Raw genomic sequence first — 15,729 nt, 5'->3', positions numbered from 1 at the left:
GGTGTGTCTAGGATGTCCCATGGCTCTTCTGGCCCAGTGCCTGTTTGTGTGCCCTGGCTGGGCAGGCAGGGGATAGCCTGGCGGGATGTAGAGAGTGACCAACAAGCTTGGGGGCCAGGGCAGGCACTGACCCTACCCACCATCATGCAGGCGTTGGCGGAGCACGAGGATGAGCTTCCCGAGCACTTCCGGCCCTCACAGCTCATCAAGGACCTGGCTAGAGAAATCCGGCTCAGCGAGGTACGGCTGCACCCCTGGGAGCAAGGGTGCCCACCTGCTCTGCCCCTGGCCTGGGAGCCAGCCCAGCCCTAAACTGCCTGCTTGGGGATGCCTGAGAGATCTCAGATCCCCCTGGAGCTTTTTTGAGCTCATCTGTGTGAAGGCTCAGTCCCCTGGGCTAAGTCCCCTTGGCTGAGGTCTCCTGATGTGAACATGTAGGGAGTGGGAGATTGGGGGTGCAATGGGAGTCCCTGAATGTAGCACGTTGAGTCTGGTTTCTTATGAACTTAGACCAATGCTGTAGTTTCCTGTGCTCAGGAAGGACACGAGGGCCCGTGGACTGTCACAGGGACACTTAATGAGTGTGTCATGATGGCCTGGACAGGTGTGAGACACCTGTGTCAACTTGTCATATGTTGGCATAGCAAGTGAATGTGTCAGCTGATGGCGTGGGTGAATCTGAGTGTGTCATGATGGCCTGGACAGGTGTGAGACTCCTGGCGTCTCTCTGTGTGACTCTGCGCTCTCCGCCCCTCTCCCCCTGCCAGAATGCCGCCAAGGCGGTCCGGCCCGAAGTGAATGCTGCAGCTTCTTCAGATGAGCTCTGTGACGGTGACCGGGAGAAGGAGGAGCCGCCATCTCCCATTGAAGCCACCTCACCTCGGTCCCTTCTAGAGAAAGTGTCCAAAAAAAAGACTCCCAAAACTGTGAAGATGCCTAAACCGTCCAAAATGCCCAAACCCCCCAAGTCCCCTAAGCCTCCCAAGCCCCCCAAAACGCTGAAGCTCAAGGATGGAAGCAAGAAGAAAGGCAAGAGGAACCGGGAGTCTGTCTCACCCACCATCCCTGACCTGGACCTGCTGGAGGCCCATACCAAGGAGGCACTGACCAAGATGGAGCCCCCCAAGAAGAGCAAGGTGGGCGAGGGGTGGACGCCTGGGGGCACCGGGATGTAGCTCTCTGCAGAGCCTGAGGTGCTAGGATCTTATTGCGGGTGTAGTTTGCCTGGTAGAAGAGCTCTCCTGCCTGCTTCCAACCTAAGCCCAGAGCCTTGGAGGGCAGACTCAGTCCAGGAAGCCGACAGAGGCCCTGGCCAGAGGAAGGCAGCACCCAAGAGGGCCACCTGGTAGAGTGGGCAGAGTGGTCTTCCAGGGTCTGAAGGTGAGTGAGCTGTCTGTGCAGGAGCGCCAGGGAGGAAGGATGCTCGTGGAGGGGACAGTGCCAAGGGCAGCGTTGCCCTGGTGAGCCAAATCCCTCTGGACTGTGAAAGAGGCAGACTGAGCCCTGAGAAGCAGCACTGAGTGTGGGTGTCCACCACAAGGCGGCTACTGCCCACTTCCTGGGACCCGACAGCCTGCTGGTGCTGCAGTAGGATGTATTCATGTTCCTTTTTCAGGACAAGCGTGAAAGAGCAGATGGCTAAACGCAGGAATAGATGGGTGACTCGGTGAATGAATGGATGAATTAATCCTGGATCATTAAGGGGATGGTGAAAGAGGACAAATGCAGAATGAACGGACAGATGAACAGATAGACAAGTGAACTGATGAACAGATGAGTGGATAAATGAATAGATGATTGAAAAAATAAATGGGTGAATGAACGGGTAGATACATGGATGGGCTGGATGAGTGGATGTTGGAATGAGCTGTGGAAGTGCCAGTGTTCAGGGGCTGTGGGCCAGGCCTTTGCGCAGCAGCTGGGGGAGTCCTGTCTGCCTCCTGAGTCTGTCTCTGGGTCACTGGTGTTCTCTTTTGCAGGCCACAAAGAGCGTCCTAAGTGTACCCAACAAGGACGTGGCCCACACGCAGAATGACGTGGAGAGGCTGGAGATCCGAGAGCAGACTAAGAGCAAGTCTGAGGCCAAGTGGAAGTACAAGGTGAGCTGTGTGCACGCACGCCCGTGTGTGACTGATGTGACCCTGTGTGCGTGCAGGCTTGTTCCCAGGAGGCATTGCTGGGGGGTGCCTGTGTCTTGGGAGGCAGTGCTGAGGGATGCCTGAGTCCTGGGAGGTAGTGCCGGGGGGTGGGGTGCCTGGGTCCTGGGAGGGGGTGCCAGGGGATGTCTGTGTCTTGAGGTAGTGCCGGGAGGTGCCTGTGTCCTGGGAGGCATTGCCAGGGGTATGTCTGGGTCCTGGGAGGCATTGCTGGGTGGTATCTGGGTCCCGGGAGGCGGTACCAAGGGGTGCCTAAGTCCCAGGAAGTGGTCCTGGAGGAGTGGGGGTGCCTGGGTCCTGGGAGGCATTGCCAGGGGTATATCTGGGTCCTGGGAGGCGTTGCTGGGGAGATATCTGGGTCCTGGGAGGCGTTGCTGGGTGGTGTCTGGGTCCCGGGAGGCGGTACCAAGGGGTGCCTAAGTCCCAGGAAGTGGTACTGGGGGAGTGGGGGTGCCTGGGTCCCGGGAGGCAGTGCTGGGGGGGTGTCTGTGTCTCAGGAGGTGTTGCCGGAGGGTATCTGGGTCCCAGGAGGTGTTGCCGGGGGGTATCTAGGTCCCGGGAGGTGGTGCCAGGGTCCCAGGAGGTGTTGCCGGAGGGTATCTGGGTCCTGGGAGGTGTTGCTGGGGGGTACTTGGGTCCTGGGAGGTGGTGATGGGGGGTATCTGGGTCTTGGGAGGTGTTGCCAGGGGGTACTTGGGTCCTGGGAGGTGGTGCTGGGGAGGGGTGCCTGGGTCTTGGGAGGTGTTGCCAGAGGGTATCTGGGTCCTGGGAGGTGTTGCCGGAGGGTATCTGGGTCCTGGGAGGTGGTGCTTGGGAGGGGTGCCTGGGTCCTGGGAGGTGTTGCCGGAGGGTATCTGGGTCCCGGGAGGTGTTGCCGGGGGGGTACTTGGGTCCTGGGCGGTGGTGCTGGGGGTCGTCTGGGTCTTGGGAGGCCAGGCACTTTGTCCTCTGTGTCGATGGCATTCCCCTTCACTGCCTTTGCCGTCTATTCTGTGGTGTGCTTCCTGGCCCAGGCAGGGGCCGAAGTCCTGCCGGGCCTGGGGCTGCAGACACTGCCGAGGATGAGGGTGGTACGGCTCCTGAGGGCCCCACGGTGGCCCAGGCAGCCACTGGAGCTGTGCTTTGCTGTCAGGCGCCTGCCCTCTACAGCCCTGGCAGCTCAGGGACTGCCCTGGTCTTGCTTTTAGAACAGCAAACCTGATTCCTTACTAAAGATGGAGGAGGAGCAGAAGTTGGAGAAGCCGCCCATGGCTGGAAACAAGGACAAGTTCTCCTTTTCCTTCTCCAACAAGAAACTCCTGGGGTATGTGAGGGCGCATGCGGGATGGGAGACCATGCAGGCACCCCACGGTGCTCGTACGCATGCACACACCCCACAGGCTGCACGCCACCCTGGCACACATACCCACCACACACTACACACGCCACAGATACACCACACATAGCACAAACTATCCACCATTTACACACACCCACACCGTGGCTGGGCTCCCTGGCCAGGACCGCCCTCCAGGGTCTGTGCCCAGGGTTGCTTGGTCAGCTGCAGACCCCGGGAAAGCTGCTGTGGCACATCTTCCGTACTCTTCTCTGCAGGGCAGGCAGCAGCTGGGGTGGACTGCGGGGAGGTCGCTTGTGGGTGGCACAGCACCCGGCAGAGGGGAGTTTGGGTGACCGTGCGTACTGATGTTGAGGACGTGGGCGTGATCCTGGCTGTTGGTGGCTAGTGTTCAGTGAGGGGGCGAAGTGACCCTAGTGTATCGGTGGATCCACCTAAAATGATGGTCGTGGGAAGTGCCATAGAGAAGGATTCATGGGTGACCTGGGTAATGGGAGTGTGGCTCCTCTGGGCCTCAGGAGGACTTCCAGGGGAAGGTGGTGCTGAGCTGAGTGATGGCAGGCATTCTGGTAGGGTGCACCCCTCGAGCAGAACCCCAGGACACGTGAACACGGCCCCTAATCCACTGAGATGTTCCCCAGTCATGTTCCTATGGGAGTGGTGGCCATTTTCCTTGGGCTGGCCTCAGTTCCTACTTGTGAGATGGGGGAACAAGGCTGCTTTAGGGTGTTGGGGAAACAGGGAGAAGGACCTGGAGAGGGTAGCAAGGATTGGGACCCTGCAACTGTCCAACAGGAACCAAACTTGTGTGTCCAATCTGTCGAGAGCCTTATGGCCACCCAACTCCATGTTCTGGGCATTGTCCCTTGCTTTGTATATGGGACCCAGGGAAGCTTCTGAATGCCTTGGGCCAGTGATGGTGCTGAGAAAGATGAAGTGGCCCTCCAGCCGTGATAGCACACACACACCCAGGGGTGCAAGTGCAGTGTGGCTCCACCTCCCTGACCCAAGTGCTATCCAGCGGCTGTGCTCCCTTTTCCCCCAGCTGGAGCTGTGTGTGTCTGAGACTGTTCTGCTTGGGACCTGCTGTCCCTACGCTGCAGAGGGTGGGTGTACTGCAGCCCCTAGGGAGGCCAAGGCAAAGTGTGGGGGCTCCCTGTCTCTGGGAGCTTTGCCCAGCCCTGCTGGGAGGTGGCTCTTAGATTGATGTGTGTGTATTCTGGCTCTGGCCCTGACTTTGCTGTTTGTTAAACAGCAGTGCAGGAAAAACTGGGCAGGTTGGAGCCTTTAGCCATGCAAGACTGGTTTCAGCTCCTGTCTGGATTTCTGCACCCATCAGGGCCATGGGGCCGTAGGGACGGAGGCTCTCACACACAATGTCTGGGCTTTCTCTGTGCCACGTGGGCTGAGTCAGGACCACAACTGGGGATGTGACACCTGAGAGGGGGCTCTGTGGGACTGGGAAGTGATCCTTCCCGCAGTGGGGCCTGAGTTCTCCTGGCACTGTGAACCTGCCTGGCCAGGGTCCTGGGTCCGGGTCTGGGGTTCCCAGAACATCCTCTTCACCAGGACGCTCAGTGACTCACTGCCTTCTGCTGCCCTAGCTCCAAGGCCATGCGGCCCCCAACGAGCCCTGCTGTGTTCGGGGCCTTGCAGAACTTCAAGGAGGACCAGCCCAAGCCCGTGCGGGATGAGTACGAGTACGTGTCGGACGATGGAGAGCTCAAGATTGATGAGTTCCCCATCCGCAGGAAGAAGAATGCCCCCAAAAGGGACTTGTCCTGTGAGTAGGGGAGGGCCCCTGAGGAGGGAGGGTGAGAAGAGGAGAGGAGGGACCCGGCCATGAGAGGTCAGTGCTGGACCCCCATCTGTTCTGCTTGCAGTCTTGCTGGATAAGAAGGAGGTGCTACCCACACCTGCCACAAAGCCAAAGCTGGACTCCACGTTGTACAAGGTGAGCTAAGCCCCAGGTTCCCTTTGCCCATCCCTACCTCCCACAACCTTGCCCTTGAGGGGCCACTCTGTGAAGCCACGAATGGGAGCATCTCCATCCTCACCCCTTCTTTTGCTCAGGGTTCAAGGAAAGGCCATGGCTGGGCTCCAGCTTGGGGTTGATGCAGGAGACTGAGACCCAGCCTGAGGCCCTGGTCGCCAGGTCTACCAGGCAGAGCAGAGCAGGGTCTGCAGGGGGGCGGGGGGGCGGGGCCTCTCGCGAGCCACTCACAGCCCTGCCTGTGTGGTCTCTGGGGAGTCTGTGTGCTGTGGGAGTCTTGCCCCACCAGGGCCTCTCGGTCCACTTGCTGTGCCAAGACCCAGTGGCTACCTCTAAGGAGCTGAGGGGTCCTGGCAATGTCTTACCCTGCCTGGGGAGAGGCGCATACCCTCTGCACTGCCAGCTGGGACTCTACACTTGCCCTAGTGTGTCCACCCGCTGGCCCTGTTGGCTGTGGGCACTCGGGCAGGACCCAGTGGTGCTCATTGAAGGGCAGGACTCATTGGGAATTCCAAAAAGTCAGTGGGTGAGGACGGAGTCCCCTGCCATCCTTGGAGCTCCACTCACCAGCTGCCCTGTCCCTCACGGCAGAGTGACGACTCCTCAGATGAGGGCTCCCTGCGCATCGATACGGACACCAAGCCCGGCCGCAATGCCAAAGTCAAGAAGGAGAGCGGGGGCTCTGCTGCTGGCATCCTGGACCTGCTGCAGGCCAGCGAGGAGGTCGGAGCCCTCGAGTACAACCCCAACAGGTGGGGGCCAGGAGGGGCTGGGCTGGCTGGGGCATGGGCAGGGCACCCAGAGGGCAGAGATGCTGGCCCGGCCTGCCTGGTTCTGTTCCACTTGGCTTTGCATTCCAGAAGAACCGTCCCAGTCAGGGCCTCTGAGTCTCAGCTCTCTTACCGGGTCTTTGGTTTTTTCACGTGTAAATCACAAAGGAATTCCCCTTGTGTATCGCAGGCAGATGCCCAAGCAGGCAGCTCTGTGCGTGCTTCCCAAGTCCCCCTCTGGATGCACGTGGGGACCCTAGCTCCACAGAGGCAGGCTCCTGCTACACAGTTAGGGAAATCCATGGCCACACCACTCAGAGGCAGCAGAGGCAGGCCAGGAACCTCTGTGTGATCCTGCAACCCGAGCCTGGGACTCCCAGGGCATGGGCTAACATGGACTATGGGAGGGAGGGTTCCTGGGGCCTGGCAGGGGGCTGTAGCAGGGATGTGCAGGTAGCCCTGAGGGCTGCAGGGAGTACGCTGAGGCCACTCTCGGATGACAGAGGGGCTCCAGTGAGGCCAACTCAGGGTAACTGAGGGGCACTGGCTGACTCAGTGGGCTGTATTTTATTTCACAGTGGCTGTTTGGCATGGAATTCTGTGCCATAGCCAGCCATCCCTGGGTACTCTGTGAATGGGTGTGGAGCATGACCGGAGGCATCCACCATGTCCTGGGGATGGATTTCCTGTGTTCTCGAGATGGTCTCCCTAACCTGGTAGAGAGGTGCTTGTGCCCGGCAGGTGGAGTCTGGCTATGGAGCCCTGTCCCCTTCCCCCACCAAAACCATGACCCTCCCTGGGCAGTGCTCCACATGTCCATGGTGTGCCTATTTTGAGTAGAAAGTTGGCGTGAGCCAAGCTGGTCTTAGGGACCTGAGGTGCCCCTGACATGCATGGAGGGTGGTCAGGCTGTATCGGAGGGCAGCCAAGATGAGGGCAACTAGGGGCTGGCAGGGGTCAGGGATGAGAGGACTGGTTATGCCTTGTGTCCCGGGCTCTGAACATGAGCTGGGAGGGGGCCGGCCTGTCTGCAGAGGAGCGAGCTCTGTGCCCGCACACACGCACACACACGTGCACACACGTACACACATGCCTGCCGGGGCCTCTGGAGCCAGCTTCCCCCTGCCCATGCCCACCGCACGCCGCAGGCAGTTCCTCTCCCAAGTCTCCTATGTGGAGTGCCGGTCGGCGTTTGATGGTCCATTTGCTCTGTTTTAAGTACTGACTGTTTTGGGGGGGAAAAAAAAACAGCTGAGGAAAATATGCTAATTTCTGGAGGAGGATTTGCTCAGTGTTTACCGCTGAGGGGAAAAGGAGAGGATTTTGGTATGATAATTGGAGGATTAAAGTATTATTTTCTGTGCCGACTGGCTCACGGATTGCCCATGACTGCGTGGACAAGACGGACCAACCCTCAGGTCACCCAGTTGGCATGGCGGGTGGGCAGCACACTTTGGTGCGGGATCCTCGTGGTGGGTGTCCTGGTGTCCCTTGCCTGGCCTGCTGCTGGCCCTCTTCCCCGGCCTCCCCTCATCCCCAGCCCGTGTCTTGGCCCCCTGCGGGCGGTGTAGGGTGAGCTGTCTGCACTCTGGCCTCCAGCACCATGGCCTAGGGCCTCTGAGGGCTGCCACACTTACTTTCCTTGTCGCTGCTTGGGCCTGGCCGGTAGCCCTGGGGAGTGGGAGGGCAGGCCTGGGAGCCTGTGGTGCTGACAGAGGGCAGGCATGCCCTGAGCTGAGCGGCAGCCAGGCTTGCCCTGGAGAGATACAGGCTTGAGCTTAGAGAAGCGGGATTCTCCTGTGCCACTGAACAGGGAAGGCTGCCCAGCTGCTTCAGGGTTCCTGGGAGGTGACGGAAGGGAGCACCCTGGCCTGGGGTCCAGGTCAGGTTCATGGCCAGGGGAGAGAGGCATGGGGTACAGGTGTGGCTGTGGGTTCAGGTATAGTGTCAGGGGGTGGGGCTGTGCAGGACTGCACAGGGCCCACTGCAGGCCATGGCACAGGTGGCCGAGTCTTACTGGTTGGAAGGTGGGGTGGGGAGAGCCCAGCAAGTGACTACATGTGGACCTGATTCTCCCCGTTTGTCGCTGGCCACCTATTGTCTCTCCGTGGCCTGTCCCTGCCTCAGGCTTCCAGCCCTTCTTGTGGGTGAGTGGAGGAGAACAGCTGGCCATTTCCCATAGGGAAGTTTTCAGATCTTGGCCACCCTTAGCACTCTGTACCCTGTGCTTGGGTGCCCAGGCATGCAGATGTGGGCCTTGGGCTGAGTGCTATGGTCTGGGTGCCCTGGGCTGTGGCTGAGGGTTGAGTGTTGAGTGTTATGCTTGGGTGCTCTGGTTTGTTGCTGAGTGCTATGGTCTGGGTGCCCTGGGCTGTGGTTAAGGGCTCAGTGTTATGGTCTGGGTGCCCTGGACCTTGGCTGAGGGCTCAGTGCTGAGTGCTATGATCTGGATGCCCTGGGCTGTGGCTAAGGGCTGAGTGTTATGGTCTGGGTGCCCTGGACCTTGGCTGAGGGCTCAGTGCTGAGTGCTGTGGTCTGGGTGTCCTAGGCCATGCCTGAGTGCTCAGTTCTGTGGCCTGGGTGCCCTGGGCTGTGGCTAAGGGCTGAGTGCTATGGTCTGGGTGCCCTGGGCTGTGGGCCGAGGGCTGAGTGCCTGTCTCCCTGTGCCCCCAGCCAGCCCCCAGCCTCCCCCAGCACGCAGGAAGCCATTCAGGGAATGCTGTCCATGGCCAACCTGCAGGCCTCCGACTCCTGCCTGCAGACCACATGGGGCTCCGGCCAGGCCAAGGGCAGCTCGCTGGGGGCCCACGGTGCCCGGAAGAATGGGGGCGGCAGTAGCAAGAGTGCAGGCAAGCGGCTGCTGAAGAGGCCCGCCAAGAACAGCGTGGACCTGGACGACTACGAGGAGGAGCAGGACCACCTGGATGCCTGCTTCAAGGACTCGGACTACGGTGAGCACAGTCTGCTCTGGGGCTCACCTGGGTCCTGGCGGGGGTGGGGTGGGGCTGTGTCCGTCCTGGGAGAGCATGGCTCCGTGAGTGTGTTGAGTGGTGTGTGCAGCCATAGCCACCGTGCACTTGGATCAGTGCGTCCTCACTGTGGCCCATCACCTCGATCCCAGCATCCCTCTCCCACAAGCCACTCTTCCACCTTCTGTTTGAGTTTGCCTGTGCAGCGTGTTTTGCGGAGACCACGCCGAAGACACATGTTCTGCAGCTGGCTGACTTTCCTTGGTAGAATGTTCTCAAGGTTTATCTGGGCTACAGTGATGTCAGAATGAATTCCTTCCCTCCCTCCCTCCCCATCCTCTCCGTTCTCCTCCTTTACCTGGTGTTCCATCCACTGGTTTATTCCTGAAATGGCCTCAGTAGTCTCATGGGCCAGTCTGACGCCAGGAGCAAGAGCTTCTGCCAGGTCTCCCATGTGGGTGCAGGAGCCCAAGCACTTGAGCCATCCTTTGCTGCCTTCCCAGGCCATAGGCAGGAAGCTAGATTGAAAGTGGTGCAGCCAGAACTTGAACCAGCGCCCATATGGGATACCTATTATGCCACAATGCCAGCCTCATGCCCTTCCTTTTTTAAGTCTATAGAATGCTCTGCTGTGAGTGTACCCATTGTGTGAATCCATCTGAGGGCACTTGGGCTATCTCCACGCTGAGCTGTTAGGAGAAGTTGTCCACAAACACTGGTGCATGGGGGATCCCGTGAGGGCCGGGGCTCTTGTGTCCTGGGTGAGTGGTCACTCGGCTGCAGGCCCCTGTGTACATGGCCTTCTGAGGGCCTGCCTGGCACCCTGGCCATCCACCCCGGGCAGCCTCTGTATGAGACAGAGTGAGACCCACCCCCGAGATGAGGCCGTGGAGTAGCCGGCTCCTGCCAGGGAGAGCTGTTCCGGCTGTGAGGGGGGCCTTTGCTGCCAGGGAGGGATGGTTTCCAGAGCCGGGTGTGCTGTGGTTCACTTAGTTCCAGCACCCATTATAATGGCCAGAGACTGGGTGTTGGCAATAACGAGGCTGCTGTGACCTGGAGAGCTATGTGTTTATGCTACTGTTCCCCTGAGACCCTTCCTGCCGACCCTGTCTCACATCTGGGGGATAAATTTGGACCTTGTGATAGGACCTGCCCTAGGGAGGGCTGGCAAGGCACCTTGTATTTCAGGCCATTTTGGGCATGGCCCTCAGGTCCCCAGGGTGCTGAGTGAGCCTGAACCTGCAGTGCAGGGTCTCGGGCATGTCCCTGCCCTGTGTTGAAGCTGCTCGCTGCCGGCTGCCTGGTTTCCGTGGATATGAAGCATGATGATCTCTGTTGGCCACAGGGACTATTGCCTACGTACAGTCTTTTCCTGGGACCCCCATGTGTCTGGGGCTCAGTCTCCCTGTGCCCTGCAGCCGCCTCTGAGGGCAAGCCTCTGGGCCCCAGCTTTGTGGACAGGTGTCCCCATGGCAAGGCCCAGCCACCCTGCATGGGTTCTGGACTGGCAGCAGTCAGCCCGCAGCAATGGGCCCTGTGCACAGGCCTGGGGCTGCTGCTCAGGAAGGGGTGCGGGCACTTGCAGCCCTCCCAGCAGGCTGTACCTCGTGCCGTGGCTCAGCGTTCTACCCTCCTCTTGCCTCCTCCAGTTTACCCCTCGCTGGAGTCGGATGAAGACAACCCTGTCTTCAAGTCCCGGTCAAAGAAGAGGAAAGGCTCGGATGACGCCCCCTACAGCCCCACAGGTAGTGCCAGGGGTGACAGGTGTCATCAGTCCGTGGTCCCTGTGGCCCCTGAGGATGCCTGTCCGACCGGCCCCCTAACATCCCCAGGGAGGAGCTGCGGCTGTGGGCATGTGGTGGGCTCTGCTTCACTCCTCAGGGAGCCTCTGAGGCCGGCCTTCGCCCAGAAGCCACAGGCTGGTTCCTGCCCCTCCTTCCTCACTGAAGAGTCACACTGAGACGTAGCTGTGTGCCTGTGTCCCACACCCCGACCCCAGGGTGTCCAGTGGGATGTGGCCCTATCCACCTGGCCCGTGGCACTCAGAGTGCCTTCTCCATCTCGCTGGGCCTCTGGGTGCCCAGGCTGTGATGGCCTCTGCCCCGGGGGCTTGGTGCTCAGAGGGAGAGAGAACCAGGACAGGCCAGTGGCGTGGAAGGGCCATGACTGGTAGTTCGAGGGAGATTCTCTTCTCTTCTCTTCTGCAGCAAGGGTCGGCCCGTCAGTGCCGAGACAGGACAGGCCAGTGCGTGAGGGCACCCGAGTGGCCTCTATTGAGACTGGGTTGGCAGCCGCTGCAGCCAAGCTGTCCCAGCAGGTGAGACGGAGCTGAGGGAGGGGTGCATGGTGACCAGGCCCTACCATAACTACCTGAGGCTCTGGCTCCCCAGATGACTCTGACCTTCCAACACCAAGCATGAACCTCCCAGGTTGGGGGGGGCTGTTGCCAACGTCGGGATGTCTCATTTACAGGGTGGCCCATTTGTCTTGCTGTGAGTGGGAAGCAAGGAGCCAGAATTGCTGGCCTGGGCTGCTGAGGCCAGACAAGGGCCTCTTGCAGGGGGTGGGCTGCTGCAGGCCTCTGCACGCCCCTCACCTCTGAGAGGGTCCCCCTGGGCATGTGGGCAGTAGCCAGCCAGCCTCCCCAGGCCCCGAGCAGGAGATGGTGCCCTGGGTAGGCACTTGTTCTGCTCTCGCTGAGCCACCTTTGGCTCCTTGCTGCTCAGAGAGGGAGTGTCCCAGGCCTCAGGCACCCCTCTGACCCTGGAAAGTGTACCCCACCCTCCCCTAGGCCTTCGGGAAGTTGAACCAAGTGGACATCCTTCTGGCTGTGGAAGGCCTCGGCCACCAGAATAGGTCTGAGGCTGGCTGAACCTGCAGCAGGGGCCGGGGGTGACAGGCCAGGGAGGGGAACCCTATTCTGGGGGTGGGGGTGGGAAGGAAGCAGGTATGTCCTGGCCGCACGTGGGACCCAGGAAAAAATGAGGCCTGTGCCTGCCTGCCCACCTCCTGTGGGTCAGCTCCTGGAAGGGCTGTCGGGCTGAGAGGGAGGACGGCAGCTGCGTCAGCGGCTCCTGCTCTGTGGCCTGAGTGATGGTGCTGGGGATGTGTGAGGCTTCCGGCAGCTAACGTGCCTGCATGCCTTGATTCAAGGAGGAGCAGAAAAGCAGGAAGAAGAAGAGCACCAAGAGGAGGCTGACTCCCAGTGCGGCCTCCACCTCCGCCTCCACCACGCTGGCCTCCACCACACCAGCCTCTACCACATCGGCCTCCACCACGCCAGCCTCCACCACACCAGCCTCCACCACGCCGGCCTCTACCAGCACAGCTAGCAGCCAGGCCTCGCAGGAGGGCAGCTCCCCTGAGCCCCCACCCGAGTCCCACAGCAGCAGCCTCACCGACCATGAGTACACGGCGGCTGGTGCCTTCGCTGGGACCCAGGGTGGCCGGGCCTCCCAGCCCATGGCGCCTGGCGTCTTTCTCAGCCAGAGGCGGCCCTCGGCCTCATCCCCCAACAACAATAACACCACTGCCAAAGGTACCATCCTGCTGGGGGCCGGGGAGGGGGGCTCACGGCCACCAAGATGCGTGGTCTTAGCTGGTTGCCACCGAGCCTGTGCGTGCCCTTCCTGGGGCTCAGCACAGGTGAACGCGTTCAGTGAGAGGCAGGGCTGGGGAGAGGACGCTGCTACTACTACACAGCTCTTGGGGTCTGACACAGCCGGGTCCAGCCAGCTGGGAGCGGCCTAGGTGAGCCGCGTTCCCTGAGCCCTTGGTGTGGGCTGCGGATAGAGGGAGGGCCCTGGCTGACCCCTCCTGCCCCCTTGAGGCGTGCTCAGCTCCCACCACTACCACCTGCCCCTGAGCTGTGGCCCAGCTGCCTCTGAGGACAGGAGCTTTGCATGGTTGCTGGCGTGGCTGTAGCCAGCTGTGTGGCCCCGGGCCTGGGGTGTTCTGGGAAGGCCCCACAGGGTCGTGACCCCTGGAGGTGCAGCCTCTGACACGGCTGCTGGGGGCTCCTGCCTGGCAGGGGCTCCTGCTTGGCAGGGGCTTGGGACCCGTGGTCCAGGGAGAGGCAAGGGCGGAGGGGCGGTGCTGCAAACCGTTGCCCCCGACACCTCACTCACCTTCCCCTCTCATCTCTCCTTAGGAAAACGTACAAAAAAGGGCATGGCTACTGCCAAACAGAGGCTGGGGAAAATTTTGAAAATTCATCGGAACGGAAAACTGCTCCTTTAAAGTTTGGAAAGCCAGGATCTTTCTGCTCCGCTCAGGACCCCCGGAGCCCCGCCAAAACTTCGCTCCCCGCCCCACCCCCAGGAGGGTGGCCAAGTTGCCTCGCCCAGGGAGGGCCCTGCCTCCTCCCGGCCACCAGCTCCCCCAGACGAGCGCCTGTCCTTGAGCAGGCGGAATGGGCTGAGCACGGCCATCCCTCGGTTTGGACTTGAACGTCCTTTCTCAAGTTGCTTAGCGTGACCAGATCCTGAAGGAGCAGCCCCGCCACACTGGCGACCATTCAGGACAGCATCCAGGCACCCCAGGAGCATGGGTGTGATGGTGGGGGCCTCCACAGCTCTGCTGGGAGTACGAGGCCTTCCAGGAAGGCAGAGTGAGCCAATGCTCACCGCCCCAAGAGTCTGAGCTGGCCACAGGCTGGTAGCCTCCAGAGGCTTAAAACAAGGCCAAGGACACAGAGAGGAAGACGAGGAGCGGCTGGGGTGTGGATGAGCCTCCCTCCCTGGCTGGCGGATGGCGAGCCGTGTGGTGGGTGGCCAGAGGGCGTCTGTTAGGGAACAGCCAGGATTGACAACCGGGTCGGTGTGTTGAGAGCTGGGGAGCCGTGTGGGAAGGACAGGGGCTCGGCCACGTCTTTGGGTCCTGGGGGCCCGGGCTAAGCCACGTGGAGGGGCCCTAGCTATAGCCCTGCCCAACCATGCTCCCGACAAGCACTTCATGGTCAGAACGCTGCCCTGGCGGCTGGTGGGGCCGGCCAGCAGCCCCAGGACACTCGGACGGGCACATGTGTGTGCGCGCTCCTGTGTCTGCGTGTGGTGTCGCGAGCGTGGGCCGTCCCTGAATGGCTGTGTCTGCCCATCGACACACAGGGGCTGGGTTTGTTTCTCAGGCAATCCTGTATTTTAATTTTAGATGTATTTCCTGAAGCATATTTTTCATAGAATGTAGCGTGTAAATAGCTTTTTAAATGACTTCTTTTTTATAAGAGTAAAAGTTATCTTTAGGGATTTCTTTCTAGAGGGTTCCTTCATTAACATTTATACGCGTTTGTGGCCGAGCCGGATGGACACTTGGGTTCCGATGCTTCGCCCTTCTCTTGCTTTCCTTGCGTTACCGTTGCCGTTGCTTTCTTTTAGGAACTAAGGTATTGCCTGAAAAACAAGTGCTGTCTGCGCAGCTTCCCCCTCGGCCCCTCAGGAGCGAGTCGCGTGCCGCAGGGCCATCGCAGAGGCGTCTTAAAGCAGATGACTCTTCAACCCTAACACCAGCTCTTTGTCCTTGTATGATGAGGGGTTAGGGGATGCAGTTATTTTACTAGCACCTTGTGAAGTGTTTCTGTGTTTTGTGATGCTGTAATTTATTAATGTTTGTAGCTTTTTATATTTGTACATTTCTTATGAGCTTTGTTTATATACCCATTACCTGGAGGTTCTGTCCATGGGGAGCAGCAGCTTGGCGGAGGCCTTCTCCCCCACCCCCGGCTTCTCCTGTGAACAGGGAGGGACGTGGTCCCCAGGGCCCAAACCTGGGAGAGGGGAGGCTCACGGGGCCCCACGCTTACTCCCCTCGGGGCCCCTGTGCTTGTCAAACATTTATATAATCTAACCCGGTACCAAGCTGTTCTCTCTTTCTCTCTCTCTTTTTTTAATTTTATTATTATTATTTTGGCAACATGTACATTTCTAACAAAGTTTATCGTGGCTATTAAAGTGTTTTATTTCCTGATTCATATTACTCTCGTATCGAGTCCATGGGGTCTAAGGCAACTTAGACCAAAGTTTTAAAAAAGTAAAAAGATTTCAGGTTTTGTACAGAACCCTGTCTGTGTCATCTCTGCCTGTTGACCTTTGTCCGTCCATCGTTGTGGTGGGGAGGATGGTGGGGAGGGTGACCTGGAGGCCTGGCTGCCACTATTCCTTCTGGAGAGATAGGGGGGAGAGGGGGAGGTGGGGAGGCAGAATCCCCTGGGGGGCATGGTGAGCACCCCAGGGGAGTCAGGGCAGAGCACCCAGGGGGGCGTGGAGCACCCAGGGGGTGGGGTGGGGTGGGGCACCCCAGGGGGTAGAGCCATGAGTTTGCTAGGAGGAGGCAGGAGAGACCCTTCAGGCCTCTAGGCCTGGGCAGCCTTTGAGATCCAGGCTTTGCCTAACTCAGCCCTGCAGGTGTCCTCAGGGGGACCTCTGGAATCTTTCTTAGAGGTGCCTGGCTTGGCTGATTCAAGCACACAGAGCTGCGCCCACCTCCATCTGGGGCAGGACCTGTAAAAGAC

The 15,729-nt window shown here is 59.9% G+C and overlaps 1 protein-coding gene across 1 annotated transcript in view; it reads left to right on the top strand.

The window, feature by feature from the left end:
- The window catches only part of PHF2 (PHD finger protein 2), a 93,947-nt gene extending 78,758 nt beyond the window's left edge, over window positions 1–15,189 (top strand). Inside the window, exons 11-22 of the mRNA XM_058672981.1 lie at window positions 151–240; window positions 768–1,136; window positions 1,980–2,099; window positions 3,344–3,459; window positions 5,097–5,275; window positions 5,376–5,446; window positions 6,077–6,237; window positions 8,929–9,206; window positions 10,874–10,969; window positions 11,432–11,541; window positions 12,378–12,762; window positions 13,375–15,189. Coding sequence (XP_058528964.1) covers window positions 151–240; window positions 768–1,136; window positions 1,980–2,099; window positions 3,344–3,459; window positions 5,097–5,275; window positions 5,376–5,446; window positions 6,077–6,237; window positions 8,929–9,206; window positions 10,874–10,969; window positions 11,432–11,541; window positions 12,378–12,762; window positions 13,375–13,463 — 2,064 coding nt within the window. The 3' untranslated portion in view covers window positions 13,464–15,189. The remainder of the gene's footprint in view (window positions 1–150; window positions 241–767; window positions 1,137–1,979; window positions 2,100–3,343; window positions 3,460–5,096; window positions 5,276–5,375; window positions 5,447–6,076; window positions 6,238–8,928; window positions 9,207–10,873; window positions 10,970–11,431; window positions 11,542–12,377; window positions 12,763–13,374) is intronic.
- Window positions 15,190–15,729: the final 540 nt, after the last annotated feature.

This window comes from Ochotona princeps, chromosome 14 (genome assembly GCF_030435755.1).
Source record: "Ochotona princeps isolate mOchPri1 chromosome 14, mOchPri1.hap1, whole genome shotgun sequence".
NCBI classification, from domain to species: Eukaryota; Metazoa; Chordata; class Mammalia; order Lagomorpha; family Ochotonidae; genus Ochotona; species Ochotona princeps.
This window is presented reverse-complemented; position numbering and strand designations above follow the sequence as displayed.